Raw genomic sequence first — 13,728 nt, forward strand, 5'->3', positions numbered from 1 at the left:
TATTCCCAACAATTATTCAAAAGTTGTGTGCCAATTCAGCCGGTTTTATTAATTTATCATATAGAAGTCTTAAATGATGAAAACTAAAAACGAGTTTGCTTGGTTTGTAACTATTAAAAATTGTACAAAAACACTGCTTAGCTCAATTTTTAAAAAATTATTTTCTAAAAATCTGATTATAAAAATGTTTGTTTAAAGATAACTATAAAAGAATATTTTATGATAATAATTTTATGTTCTATAAATTCTTGAGGATTATTTTTAGAATTACAGATCACAAGAAAAGTATAACAATATGGATGATGGAGTCAAATGTACTAAAAATCTAATTTTGAAAATAGTTCATAAGAATTTAGAGAATAAAAAATTATTTTTAGAAAATTATAAAAGACATTTTTCTAAAAACATATTTTTTTTTGTGTAATTTTTCTGATTTCATAGTTTTTTTTTTTTTTTTTTTTTTCATACATTTTTGTCAACGCTGAGCCTCGAACCCCTCCCCTCTTCTTTGAAGATGGGGAAGTTATACCATTAAGCTAAAGTCCCTTTGGTTCTGATTTTAAAGTTCCAAACTAAACAAACTCTAATTTTCGATCAACACCAAATGTGGTAATGATAAGTGAAGCAGCGTGAAACTAAAATACCCAAAAAACAATTAGCTCGGTGGTGATCCTGCCGCTGGGTCATTTGAAATGCCATAATTAGATCTACTAGTACTGTGGATATGGGAAAAGTTGAGATAAATGAATGGGCCTTCTAAATTGAAATTTGGTCGGGCTTGTTAAACAAGAATGAGATGAGCATAGAAGTAGATCATGGGCTTTTAGCCGGATAAAAACCTTTGGGCTAAGGCCCACTGATGTGATTATATCTACTACACAAGGCTCAAAATGATAGCACTCCCACTGCTCCAAACTATAACTCCACCTTGGAGTTTCTAAACTTTTCAAGGTATCTGCCTAATCCGCTTTTGAAATCACCAAGTTATCTAGTTGGTAAAAAATTCAATGCGAAGGGCAACTTTTGAAAGTTAACGAGGTTATATTTCCAAGGGTGGAAGTGGAGTTATATTTTGTGATATACCAAAAAGATATGTGAACTTCTAATTTGGGTTTGAAGGAATATTAAAATGAAGAAAGTTACTTAGATTGTTGTTTACAAGTGTCGTGTTTGAAGGAATATTAAAATGAAGAAAGTTACTAAAATTGTTGTTTTAAAGTCTCTGTTATATGAGTAGTTAGGTTGCTCTCTATATCTGAGAGTTCGTATTTGAGCTTTACACCCTCCATTTCTCCTTTATCCATTAACCCTTAACATTATTGCCATAAAAAGAAAGAAAAAAAAAAAAAAAACCTTAAATTGTAGTTCATTGTTGTGTGATATGAATATTTTTGATTAAATACAACCCAATGATCATGAAAATCCATCGCCCGGTTGGTCATTTTTTATTAAGTTTTTGCGATTCAAATCGACTAACTTGTTTTAACTGTGTCAGTATCAACGTTTGGACTTATAGTGATACAAACAACTCATGCTAAGTGTTCCGCATTATTTAATGTGCTATAAACGTACTTATACATATTGCATGCAAATAAGCTTGATATTAATGCCAAATTAGAAAGAGCTTTGTGAACTAATGCTCCATTATGTAGGAAGGAAAAAAAATTGAATGGAAGGGAGAGAAAAAATGATGAATGAAACATCCCTAGGGAAGAGATTAAGCGTTTTCCTCTTTTTGTTCGGTTGGATGAAAGAGAATGAAAAAAACTAACAATTTAATTTGACAAGTAGGTTAAAATGAAAGATAAATTTTAAGTTATTTTACCATTAAACCCATCTTTTACTTTATTTATGAGATTTATTAATTAAATATTTATAAAAGGTAATGTAGTAATTTAAAACTTCTATAATAGAGTCACTGTCTTCTCTCTTATCTTCCGCTCATATTTGGATGGATAAAAATTTGTGAAAGATTATTTCTTTCCTTATATCATCTCTATCGGATCAAGAAAATTTGTTCATGTCTTTGTGTCTTCCTTCCATGCCTCTTCTTGACTTCCTACCAAATATTGCATAAATAATTGTAATTATGTACTTCAAACTTTTAGAGGAGAAAAAGTAGCACCAAGACCACCAGAAACATCTGAGAAGGACAGGCATGTGAATGGAAGAACCCTAGAGAATATGTTCTCTTCCAAATAATTCAGTATAAAAAGCTACATTATTTCTCAAACTGAATAGCGGTCACATGAATGAAAGTGATGGAAGCCACAATTGCATGTTTGTCTCAATTTGGCTCTCCCCCACTTTTTGTTTGCAAGCTGGGGCAGCATGCGTCCATGAAATCACCAAAAATATTGCAGCTTCTAACTGATACATTCAGCTAGAGCCTTGGAAAGGTACTTGCATGTGTGAAAAGGGTTTCATCTATTTAATGCAAAGATGACAAAGGTGATAAAGTTTGGTCGATGGTGGTTACTACAACTTGGGATGATACTTTGCTGCCACATACTTCAGCATCATCAATAGGCGTGTGTGTGCACTGTGTGTGTGTGTGAGAGAGAGAGAGAGAGAGAGGTAGAGAGAGATGAATAGTCCTGGTGAATGGTGTGGCAAGGGCTCTTTTGAGAAGTACTTGGATGAAAAGTACTTGAATGCATTTTACTTTATGACATGTATGTCATCAGTTTTCTTTTTCCTGGAATTTGATTTCATTTTAATCCTTTTAGAGTCATCATAATTGACTGGTGCATGAATAATAAATTGTAGAACCAAAGCTTTCGTTGGCAAGAAGAATTACGAGTTTTCATATTTTATCATTAGATTGATACAATTTTTTTAGAATTGTAAAATTTAAATCAACTATTTCATACATTTTTCAATCCATGCATTTGTTAATTATCATGGAGAGTTGATGGTGTGTGTGGACATTACTCTTTAAACAAATACTCAATAGTCATGAATTTACCATATTTAACAACCGAATTAAAAGTTATATTGAATGATTCATTATTTGTCTTTTCGACCATCTTAAAAAAAATAAAAAATAAAAAACTAAACTGTTTAACTCTCTAGTTAAATTACTAAATTTATAGTAGTTACTGTATTCCTTTTTCTTTTTCTTTTTTGGTTAAAAAGTTACTATATTCCTTTCCAACAACAACAACAACAACCCAAAAAAAAAAACCCATAATTTGCATCTATCGAGTATCATCCTCTCTCATTTTGAATTTTTCCTCTTTTTATTCCTTCCTAATTAGTTGTTAGCATTTAATATATTTTATGAATTACAATCCTTAACTATTAATGTACATCCCAAAACCATTTGCAATAACCTCTCCGCAATTTTGCTCTCTAAATTAACCAATTAAAAAGTGAAAAAACCAAATTTTAGGGATAACCGGTCAGCAAAACAGGCCATTACTGTTCGGACCATTGCCCCTTTTTAAAATAAAAAATAAAATAAAAAAGTAGCCGTTGCAAAACGGCACCGTTTTGATTTTTATTTTTTTTTAATTCTATCTTTAAAATAACATCATTTTGAGTAATATTTTTTTAAAAAAAAATTAAGTAATCGCAGGCCGGCTCATCAGGGCTAGCGAATAAACTGGCGAGCTAGCAGACCCACTTCCTTTAAGCAAGTTCGATGTGGTCCAAAATTGGATCAAGCTGGCTAAAGCTGGAGATGGGCCAAGGCATTGTGGAAGGTTTTTGGAAGAATTTTTTTTTTTTTTTTCATAATTTACAATATTTACAACTTTGATAATACATCTCTGTCAAATAAATTGCTTGATACAATCAAAAAGTTGATGTTACTATGGTGTGACATAGAGATTATAGGTTGGAAACAAACAAACAATAATTTCAAGAAATATCCCTTTTAAGATGCAATGATATAACAAATGCATAACTTCTCCATATTGATAAGAAAATTAAGTTGACTCCAAAACCAAACCAATTTGGTTAAAAACAAAACCAAAAAAAATGTATTACTGTAAATTTGTGACTATTCCATTAATTCCTCTCATTAACTTAATTTTGTAATGGTCCATTAACAATCAACTCACTCACATTAGTTGTGTTAAGTCACCAATAAAAAGTGACAACCAAAAGAATTTCTTTCTTCTCATTAATTGAAATTATTACTGTCCAGTAATAATTTTAATTAATGAGAGGGAATAAAATATATATATATATATATATATATATAAATTTTCGGAAGGTATATGTATAATGTATTAAATTATGTGTGAGAAAATAGTTTTGTACCCATATATGTGTGGTTGTAGCAAAAGCAGACAAGAGATGCCGCAGAGAATTGAGGCCTCTCCAAATAGGAAAACGCCCAGGTCGCATTGGGAATCGGACAACATTGGAAAAAGTGTACAAAACACCTCAACCCCAAAGGGATACAATAGACCCTCATTGCATTAAACTTATTTAATCCTTCAAGATCCACATCACACGTGTTAAATCCTGGGCCCACCACCAACCGCCATGTGGTTCTCCCTCACAATGCCGAATCTCCCCAACACCATAATTAGTTACATACTCGAACACTGTCTCCACCATTTTCAGGAGTTTCTCTCGTAACAGAACTCTAATAAAAACATTCCCGTAAAATTTTATTTTCCCGAGAAAATCTATTATAGACAGAGAGAAAATGGCTGGGAATGAGTGGATTAATGGGTACTTGGAGGCGATATTGGACAGTGGGGCGTCAGCTATAGATGACCACAAGCCAACGCCTGTGAACCTGAGAGAGAGAGGGCATTTCAATCCCACAAAGTACTTTGTGGAGGAAGTGGTGACTGGTGTGGACGAGAGTGACCTGCACCGGACATGGATCAAGGTGGTCGCCACTCGCAACACCAGGGAACGGAGCTCGAGGCTCGAGAACATGTGCTGGCGTATTTGGCATCTCGCTCGCAAGAAGAAACAGGTCCATCTCTCTCTATATGTATATATGCATGTGAGCGACTGTTTATATATATCTAGAATTGGGTGATTGTCAATGTGTTTCTTCATTTTTCGGGGATTGGGGTTTCTCGAGTGAGTGTTTATACGTATCTAGAAGAAGCAGGTTCATCTCTCTCTCTATACATATATATATATTAAAATTGGGTGATTGTCGATGGGTTTCTTGATTTTTCGGAGAATTGGGTTTCCTTATGATCTGCATGTGTATGTGAATATACGTCATGTATGTGTAGTATATGTTTATTTATCTATATAGGTACTTATATGTATATGTTTATTTATCTATATAGGTGGTACTTCTGTGTATATGTTTATTTATCTATATAGGCACTTAGTATGAGTCGATGAGTGTATGTGGGCTTGTATAGAATTATGAGTATGTGTATTTGTATTTAGAATTGGGTGACTGTCAATATATATTAATAATCAAAAGATTAGGGAAAAATTAGGTGTAGCGCCTGTTAGCATTTTGAAGGAGAGGAAGATTGATTTGCATTTAACCTTAACGACAAAGAGGCCGACCTAAACTAAGAAATGATTTTAGGTAATTAAATATAATAGGAGATATGGTTTACGATAGAAAAGAGGGGAAAAAGAGAATCCATGTGCCCGACCTGTTTGTATGGGATAAAGGCAAGGATGATCTATATCTTTGTATATGTGTATTTATGTGTATGATTATGAGTTCTTAGTAGGTATCTTGAATTCCAGAATATAGATAGAGAGGAGGGACAGAGACTTTGAATGAGCTTTTTCATTTAATTTGATAGGTCTCTCTCTGGGTCACTGCAATAGGATGTACTCTGCTTTCAGGGTATTGGGGAGGTTGGCTAATGGGTTTCTTGTTTTTTATTTTTATTTTATAGAAATGGGTAAATGCAACTCTCTCTCTTTCTCGTGTGTCAATGAGGTCTCGTGATGTTTCTAAAAAGTTGATGTCTGTTAAGCGGTCTCTCTCTCCATCTTTCATATGTATCTCTTGATCTTCCTGCCAAAAAGATGAATTTGGTTGTTTTGCCGTGTACAGTATGTGGTCCTATTTACAGTTTCATTGAATTTTTTTTTTTTTTTTTTTTTTTCCTGTCTGGTAAAATTTTGTTGACAAAAACTTGTATATATCTTTGCAAGTTGCAATTTTTGGATATAGAGTGGGTTTTAAATGTTTAGTTGTCTTCAATTTTAATTATTTTTTGAACTACAGTATCTATGTTTTGAAGGAATACTGACTCTAATCAATTATTTGAATTTTGAAGATATTTTGCAATGGATTTTATTAGAGAGAGAGGGAGAGAGAGAAGATGGTACCTATTGTGTACAGTGTACACTGATAATAAAAAAAATTGGAGCGACTTTTGGCTCCTATAGTTTTCCCTTTATTTAGTTATATATATTTCTGATTAATAATCTCCGTGAGCAGTTGCACAAACATACCGTGTATCATGACGCTCCCTACCAACATGCATATATGATATTGCCGAATGAGGTTTCCATCTGCCAGGTGGTGCTATGACTAGCTTTATTTAGTTGCTGCATCGGTGTTTACCGCTAAATTGATTATGTGTTCAATTGTACAGAAGTCCTTAGGAGAATTCAGTTTCCATTGTGATGGTAGATCCAAAGTCCCAGTGTTCCATAATGTAAAGCAAATTTCAGGATTGCACAAAACATAATGCTGGGGGATTCGAGTTTCTGCTTGAGTTGGTCTACTTAAGTTCGTATTTTGAAAAGAAAAGTGTGAAATAAATGAATAATTAAAAATGCGTTTATAAGGAAATTTCTGTCTATTTTTATATGATTGAATATACAAGTTATACATTTATATGAACATGTATGTGTATATGTCATGTGATTAATCATATTGTCTTGAGTATAGTATTTTTACCCCGTCCAAATAGCCCCACCATGTTTTTTTAACTAATTTCTCCACCATGTTTTTTTAACTAATTTCTCTTCAGTAACTACTATCAGAGTTATATTTTTTTTGCATAGAGACATCAGAAGAGTGGAGGTACCATACCTATTGCTTACTAGAACTATTGCATCTCAAGAGAAAATGAATTATGCTTTGATCAATACCCTTATTTTTCAAGAGAAATACTTAAATGGCTCAAATAGCTCTTACCTTTTTTTTTTTTTGGGTGATAGTTGGAATGGGAGGATTTCCAACGGTTGGCACACCGAAGGTGGGAGCGGGAACAAGGGCGCAAGGATGTCACAGAAGACATGTCCGAGGACTTGTCTGAGGGAGAGAGAGGGGATGTTCTTGGGGAGGCAATTATAATCGACAGCCCAAGGAAAAAGTTCCAACGGAACTTCTCCAACTTGGAAGTATGGTCGGATAACAATAAGGAAAAGAAACTTTACATTATTCTTATCAGGTACAATTTTTTTCAGCGTGCCTTTTGCAATAAACCATACTGAACTGCTCACTCTTAATGAATTTCAGCCAAACTTCTTTTCCTAATGTTGATGTTTCATGTTGAAAGTTCTTTATCATCAGTTATATACTTTCTTTATGAGTTCAATAATTTTATTTAGCTTCCATTACTAAAGACGTATTTAAATTTGACTCTGATGAATAGTGACTTCCAAAAGTCACTAAAATGATATTTAGTGCTTTACTCAGATTAACCTTTAGAGCTCTGTTCATTTGCCAGGAATAAAATTCTGTTATTGTAGTAGTCCTGTCATGAATATTGACAAACTATTTATCTTTCTGGGGTGACCAATTCAAATTTCCATAAAAAACAGCTTTTATCTACCAGATTTCTTGGTGACTGCTTGAACCATCCACAGTTCAAGTCGTTAAACTAGCATCATATACCAACATGTGTACAAGTATAGAGATAAATTTTCTTGAAGTTGCTCAAAAGTCAATCTGTTTAGCCACTTTTTCTATAATTACTGCAACTCATCTTCTTGACCAGTTTGCATGGTTTGGTCCGAGGAGAACAAATGGAGCTTGGTCGTGATTCTGATACTGGTGGTCAGGTAAGTTTTGCATATTTCTATTAATATATAACTCTTGTTTCAAATATGTTTCTCGTCTTACTTGAGTTGCTGGTTTTCATTTAAAATTCAGGTCAAATATGTGGTGGAGCTTGCGCGGGCGCTTGCTAGGATGCCAGGGGTGTATAGGGTAGATTTATTCACCCGCCAAGTTTCCTCGCCTGATGTGGACTGGAGCTATGGAGAGCCCACAGAGATGCTTACTGCAGGCCCTGAAGATGCTGATGATGCAGATGTGGGAGAAAGCAGCGGGGCTTATATTATAAGGATACCCTTTGGTCCACGTGACAAGTACCTTCGGAAAGAACTATTGTGGCCTCACATACAAGAATTTGTAGATGGAGCTCTGGCTCATGTTCTTAATATGTCAAAAGTTTTGGGTGAGCAAATTGGTAAGGGCCACCCTGTTTGGCCATATGTAATTCATGGCCATTATGCAGATGCAGGGGATAGTGCTGCTCTTCTTTCAGGTGCTTTAAATGTTCCAATGGTTCTAACTGGACACTCACTTGGTAGAAATAAGCTAGAACAGCTACTTAAACAAGGAAGGCAGTCAAAAGAGGATATCAATTCAACATATAAAATTATGAGGAGGATAGAAGCAGAAGAGCTTTCCCTTGATGCTGCAGAACTTGTTATAACGAGCACCAAACAGGAGATTGATGAACAATGGGGACTATATGATGGGTTTGATGTTAAGCTTGAGAAAGTTTTGCGGGCGCGTGCTAGACGAGGGGTCAATTGCCATGGTCGATACATGCCAAGGATGGTGGTAAGTGATTGTTCTGGATATCTATATATACTCTCTCTTCCATTAATATAATGTGCTTTCACTATTTGCCCTTTTCACCTTACACACACACACTTTCACATTACATGATCTCCAATTGAAGCAATTTAAATTAATAATGCCTTTTGATAACATTCGTATGGTTTCAGTTCCCTATTCATGCCAGCGTTCTTAAATTAATGTAGCACAAGTTCAATAGATTTTGTCCCCCATTATCTTTTTTATGAATGAATTTCACAGTAAGATGCATCTGGTATCTAAAACAAAGCCTCTTTGGGGATGCATAAAAATTAAAACTTTAAAAATGGGGCTACGCTTTTGAATAAAATAAATCTAAAAGAAACTTTTTGGAATTGAATCTGACCATTTAGTCTAGAACCCATCACTCACTGTTTGTCCATGAAGGTTGGGTGCTGTGAGTGATGGACTGGGTATACCTAACTTTGACATTTGTTGCAAGTTACTTGTTATATTTGTGTGTTTCAATCCCTATCTGCCATGCCGCCATTATAGTATTAACTTTTAATTTTTGCAACCAGCTTTGAATGGTTTAAGTTACTATTTGTTTGCCATTACCAAAGTGGCTAACAACAACATTGGTCATGGAGCCATCTCAACGGCAAACAATAAGGATCACAGATAATTCCGTTGAATTTAAATTTATTTTATGAACCTCCAGAATAACTTCTTTTTTTTTTTCTTTCTTTTTTTCTTTTTTCAGTAAGGAACCTCCAGAATAACTTGTTAGTATTTTAATACTACTACTTCCATTTGCAGGTCATTCCTCCTGGCATGGACTTCAGCAACGTAGTGGCTCAAGAAGAAAATGCTGAAGCCGATGGAGAACTCACAGCACTGACTAATACTGATGGATCGTCTCCTAAAGCACTCCCAACAATATGGTCAGAAGTGAGTACAATATCTCTGTGTTTATTCTCATTACCTATGAATATCTTTATCAGTGTAGTCACCTCACAATTAAACTGTCTCTGCAGGTGATGCGTTTCCTGACAAATCCTCATAAACCAATGATTTTGGCCTTATCAAGACCAGATCCAAAAAAGAATATAACCACACTTTTGAAAGCCTTTGGAGAATGTCGCCCATTAAGGGAGCTTGCTAATCTTGTAAGTAAGCTGGCACGGTCACTGATCTACCCACCAGGCAACATATTTGAACACTATTAACAAAACCAACTTGTATGCAGACACTTATAATGGGTAATAGGGATGATATAGATGAGATGTCTTCTGGAAATGCTAGCGTGCTCACCACAGTATTGAAGCTGATTGATAAGTATGACCTGTATGGACAAGTGGCCTTCCCGAAGCATCACAGGCAAAGTGATGTCCCAGATATCTACCGCCTCGCTGCAAAAACTAAGGTACACTTAAGTTCACAGCTCTTAGAACTTGCTTTACATGGTTTTATGGTGATAACTCATTAAGCGATTTGAAATATGGCAGGGAGTTTTCATAAATCCTGCTCTAGTTGAGCCTTTTGGGCTTACCTTGATTGAGGTTGGTTTCAATTATTTACCCCTCTTTCATGGGTCATCTTGATCTGGTTAGGGAAGAAATTTTGAAAGCTATTTGTTTGGAACAATGCAGGCTGCAGCACATGGACTTCCAATGGTGGCAACTAAAAATGGTGGTCCAGTTGACATTCATCGGGTAAGGATAATCTTTCTACCCCCACAAAGCCACAACTTACACACCCCTCCCCCCTCTTTGGGGGCGCCACTTGCCAAATGTTGTATAATTTTTGTTTCTACTGTTCGGTTGCCAGTAAGAGAAAGGAAGAGGGAAAAAAAAAACCAGTATTTGACAGGAATAGTATGGGCTATAATGGGTATTGTTCCCTACCAAATAAAATAGAATGGCTGTTGTATATTTCTTCACCATTTTCCCAGCAACCAAATGGACGTGGATGATGCAAAGATAATGAATGACTTGATTCTTTTGGTGATATGACCTCTCATTGCTTTTTTCTTCTTCTTTTTTTTTTCTTTGCAATTTTAGGCTCTGAACAACGGTCTGCTTGTGGACCCTCATGATCAGCAAGCTATCGCTGATGCACTGCTTAAACTAGTATCAGAGAAGAATTTATGGCACGACTGCAGAAAAAATGGTTGGAAGAACATACATCTCTTCTCATGGCCTGAACACTGCCGTACATATTTAACAAGAGTGGCAGCCTGTCGGATGAGGCATCCACAATGGCAAACTGACACACCAGTTGATGAATTGGCTAACGAGGAGTCCCTGAATGATTCACTTAAGGATGTCCAAGATATGTCCCTTAGGCTCTCGATCGATGGTGAAAAGGCATCACTAAATGAATCATTCGACTATACTGCTGCAGCTAGTGGAGCTGAGCTGCAAGAACAAGTGAAGCGGCTCCTGAGCAAGATGAAGAAGCCGGAGACAGGACCACAAGATTCTGAAGGTGGCAGGAAATCACTTGATAATGTGGCAAGCAAGTATCCCATGTTGAGGAGACGACGTCGATTGATTGTAATAGCGCTTGATTGCTATGATAGCAGTGGCGCTCCCGAAAAGAAGATGATTCAGATACTGCAGGAGATATTTAAGGCCGTGAAATTAGACTCACAGAGTGCGAGATTCTCAGGCTTTGGTCTATTAACTGCTATGCCAATTGCAGAACTGACAGCATTTCTGAAATCAGGAAATATCCAAGTAACTGAATTTGATGCTTTGATTTGTAGCAGTGGGAGCGAAGTTTACTACCCAGGTAATTGTACAGAAGAAGATGGAAAACTGAGTCTGGACCCGGATTATGCGTCACATATCGACTACCGTTGGGGTTGTGAAGGTTTAAAAAAAACCATTTGGAAGCTGATGAATATAGTTGAAGGTGTAAAAGATAAGTCCACTAAATCTTCAAGTCCCATCGAGGAAGACATGAAATCAAGCAATTCCCATTGTGTCTCTTACTTGATAAAGGATCTTAGCAAGGTGGATGCTAGTTTCAAATGCAAGCATTAGCTCTCTGAAAAGTAGCTGGTTTCTTTAGTTAGGTAATAATCATGGTTGTTGGCTTTTGCAGGCAAAGAAAGTGGATGATTTGAGGCAGAAACTCAGGATGCGAGGTCTCCGTTGCCATCTGATGTACTGCAGGAACTCAACAAGAATGCAAGTTATCCCTCTCCTTGCATCTCGGGCACAGGCACTCAGGTAATATCTTGTAAATTATCAGCCTTTTAAACATCCCATGAAAATTTGATATTTTGCACATTCCCAGGGGAAAAAAATGTATCTTTGGGATTGTGTGTTTTGGGATTTAGAATGAGTTTCTTTTGTATGTGCGGCATTTGCATGACTATATTCGCTTCACTTTTTCAAATTAAGGATATTTTAGAATTTTAACAAGGTTAAATTATTAAAAAAAAAAACTTCTCATATTTTTCAGTCTTTTGCGACTAACTCCTTGAACTAAATTTCGTCACAAATTCCCAGAGTTCCTAGTGTTACTGCTGGTTCAAGTCTAAAAAGTTATGGACATGTGCCTTATTTTATTGGATGGGTATATGCAAATATGGAAGCTTAGCAAACCAACTTTGTCTAACTAATGGATATTTTTGGTATTTTATTAGAATTCTTTGCGTTTTAGTCTTCTTCTTTTTTCTTTTTAAATTTAAACAAAAGAAAGTAAAGTATATAACATATAACAATACTTTTGATAAACACAACCCCACGGAGTAGTTGAGTTGTCATGAGGCCTGTGGGCATGACCTAATAAGTCTTGTGTTTAATTCCTGTGGGCATAAAAAAAAAATCCTCCTGGGTTATCTGATCAAAAGGATTTGTCCGGTCCCCATGAAAGTGGGAACAATAATTTTTGATTAACTCTTTAGAAGATATGTACACACCAATTGGAGAAAACAGCTCTTTGGAGCAAGTTTAGGGGTGTTTCAGTTAGAGAGAGAATACAACAGCTTCCGACCAACCTTTTTTGGATTTTTTCCGCACACGGACGTAGACACGTGCCTTCGTTTTTAAGAATTAAGTACTAAAATGATTAACAAAAATATACGTTTGAACAGCTATTTAATTATGAGAAAATTGCTTTGTTACACTAGCATCAATGAGGTATCATTTACACTTTAAAATTGGTTTAGGTGCACAGTAGTGGAGAGAAATTCGGCACATATACTAATAGTACTCTCATTTTATTGTTTTCCGCATAGCGTTGGTAACAAGAAATCCTTCTGCTTGAGTGCAAAAGTTGGATTCTTTATGGATTTTAAGTGTAAAAACACACTAAATTTTTAATGAAATCGCCAAATGAAGACATCACTTTGATTGAATTGTCATGCCATTTTATCTTCCTAGATTGTGGCCTTAGCTTAATTTGGGATGATTCCAATGGATTGTGATTTTCGACAATCCCGTGATAATTCATTAGGTACCTTTTCGTCCGCTGGAGATTGAACGTTGCAAACATGTATGTGATTCTCGGTGAAACTGGAGACACGGATTATGAAGAATTAATATCGGGAACTCACAAGACAATTGTCATGAAAGGGTTGGTGGAGAAAGGGTCCGAAGAGCTGCTCAGAACAACAGGAAGCTATCTAAAAGACGATATTGTTCCGGGAGAGAGCCCACTAGTCGCATACACAGATGGAGTAATAAAAGCAGAAGAGATTGCAAATGCGATTAAGCAAGTATCAGTATCTGGTGGAGGAATGTAGTAGCACAAAGAAGCCTCTATTCTTTCTAGGAATGCAAATTTACCATAGCATTATTTTCTTTTTCTTTTGTGGCAGTCTTGAAGGAATGTGAGTCTCTGCTGAAATGAATTCTGACGATGATTCTCATTGTTGTGAAATGCTTTTGTTGTTAGATATGACGTACAAAACTTGGTTTATAACTATAAATTTTTCTCTTAGTAATTTAATTGGAGAAAAGCAATTTTGCCTAGAA

The 13,728-nt window shown here is 35.6% G+C and overlaps 1 protein-coding gene across 1 annotated transcript; it reads left to right on the forward strand.

The window, feature by feature from the left end:
- The first annotated feature begins 4,524 nt into the window (after window positions 1-4,524).
- On the forward strand, window positions 4,525-13,728 carry LOC132274820 (probable sucrose-phosphate synthase 2). The gene is made up of 12 exons (XM_059776158.1): window positions 4,525-4,942; window positions 7,126-7,358; window positions 7,908-7,971; window positions 8,063-8,761; window positions 9,557-9,688; window positions 9,775-9,906; window positions 9,987-10,163; window positions 10,246-10,299; window positions 10,390-10,452; window positions 10,801-11,757; window positions 11,849-11,976; window positions 13,208-13,728. Exons 1-12 carry the CDS (start codon window positions 4,664-4,666, stop codon window positions 13,494-13,496), a joined length of 3,207 nt encoding a protein of 1,068 aa, XP_059632141.1. The 5' UTR covers window positions 4,525-4,663; the 3' UTR covers window positions 13,497-13,728.

This window comes from Cornus florida, unplaced genomic scaffold (genome assembly GCF_030987335.1).
Source record: "Cornus florida cultivar Cherokee Brave unplaced genomic scaffold, ASM3098733v1 CherokeeBrave_3.0.0_Hap2_Chr09, whole genome shotgun sequence".
NCBI lineage: Eukaryota > Viridiplantae > Streptophyta > Magnoliopsida > Cornales > Cornaceae > Cornus > Cornus florida.

Excerpts from the sequence above, each read along its gene's own strand:
- LOC132274820 (XM_059776158.1), top strand. The coding sequence starts at position 4,664 with ATGGCTGGGAATGAGTGGATTAATGGGTACTTGGAGGCGATATTGGAC. Across the intron at positions 7,972-8,062 it reads ATTCTGATACTGGTGGTCAG|GTCAAATATGTGGTGGAGCT; the intron begins GTAAGTTTTGCA and ends TTTAAAATTCAG. Across the intron at positions 11,977-13,207 it reads TCTCGGGCACAGGCACTCAG|GTACCTTTTCGTCCGCTGGA; the intron begins GTAATATCTTGT and ends ATAATTCATTAG.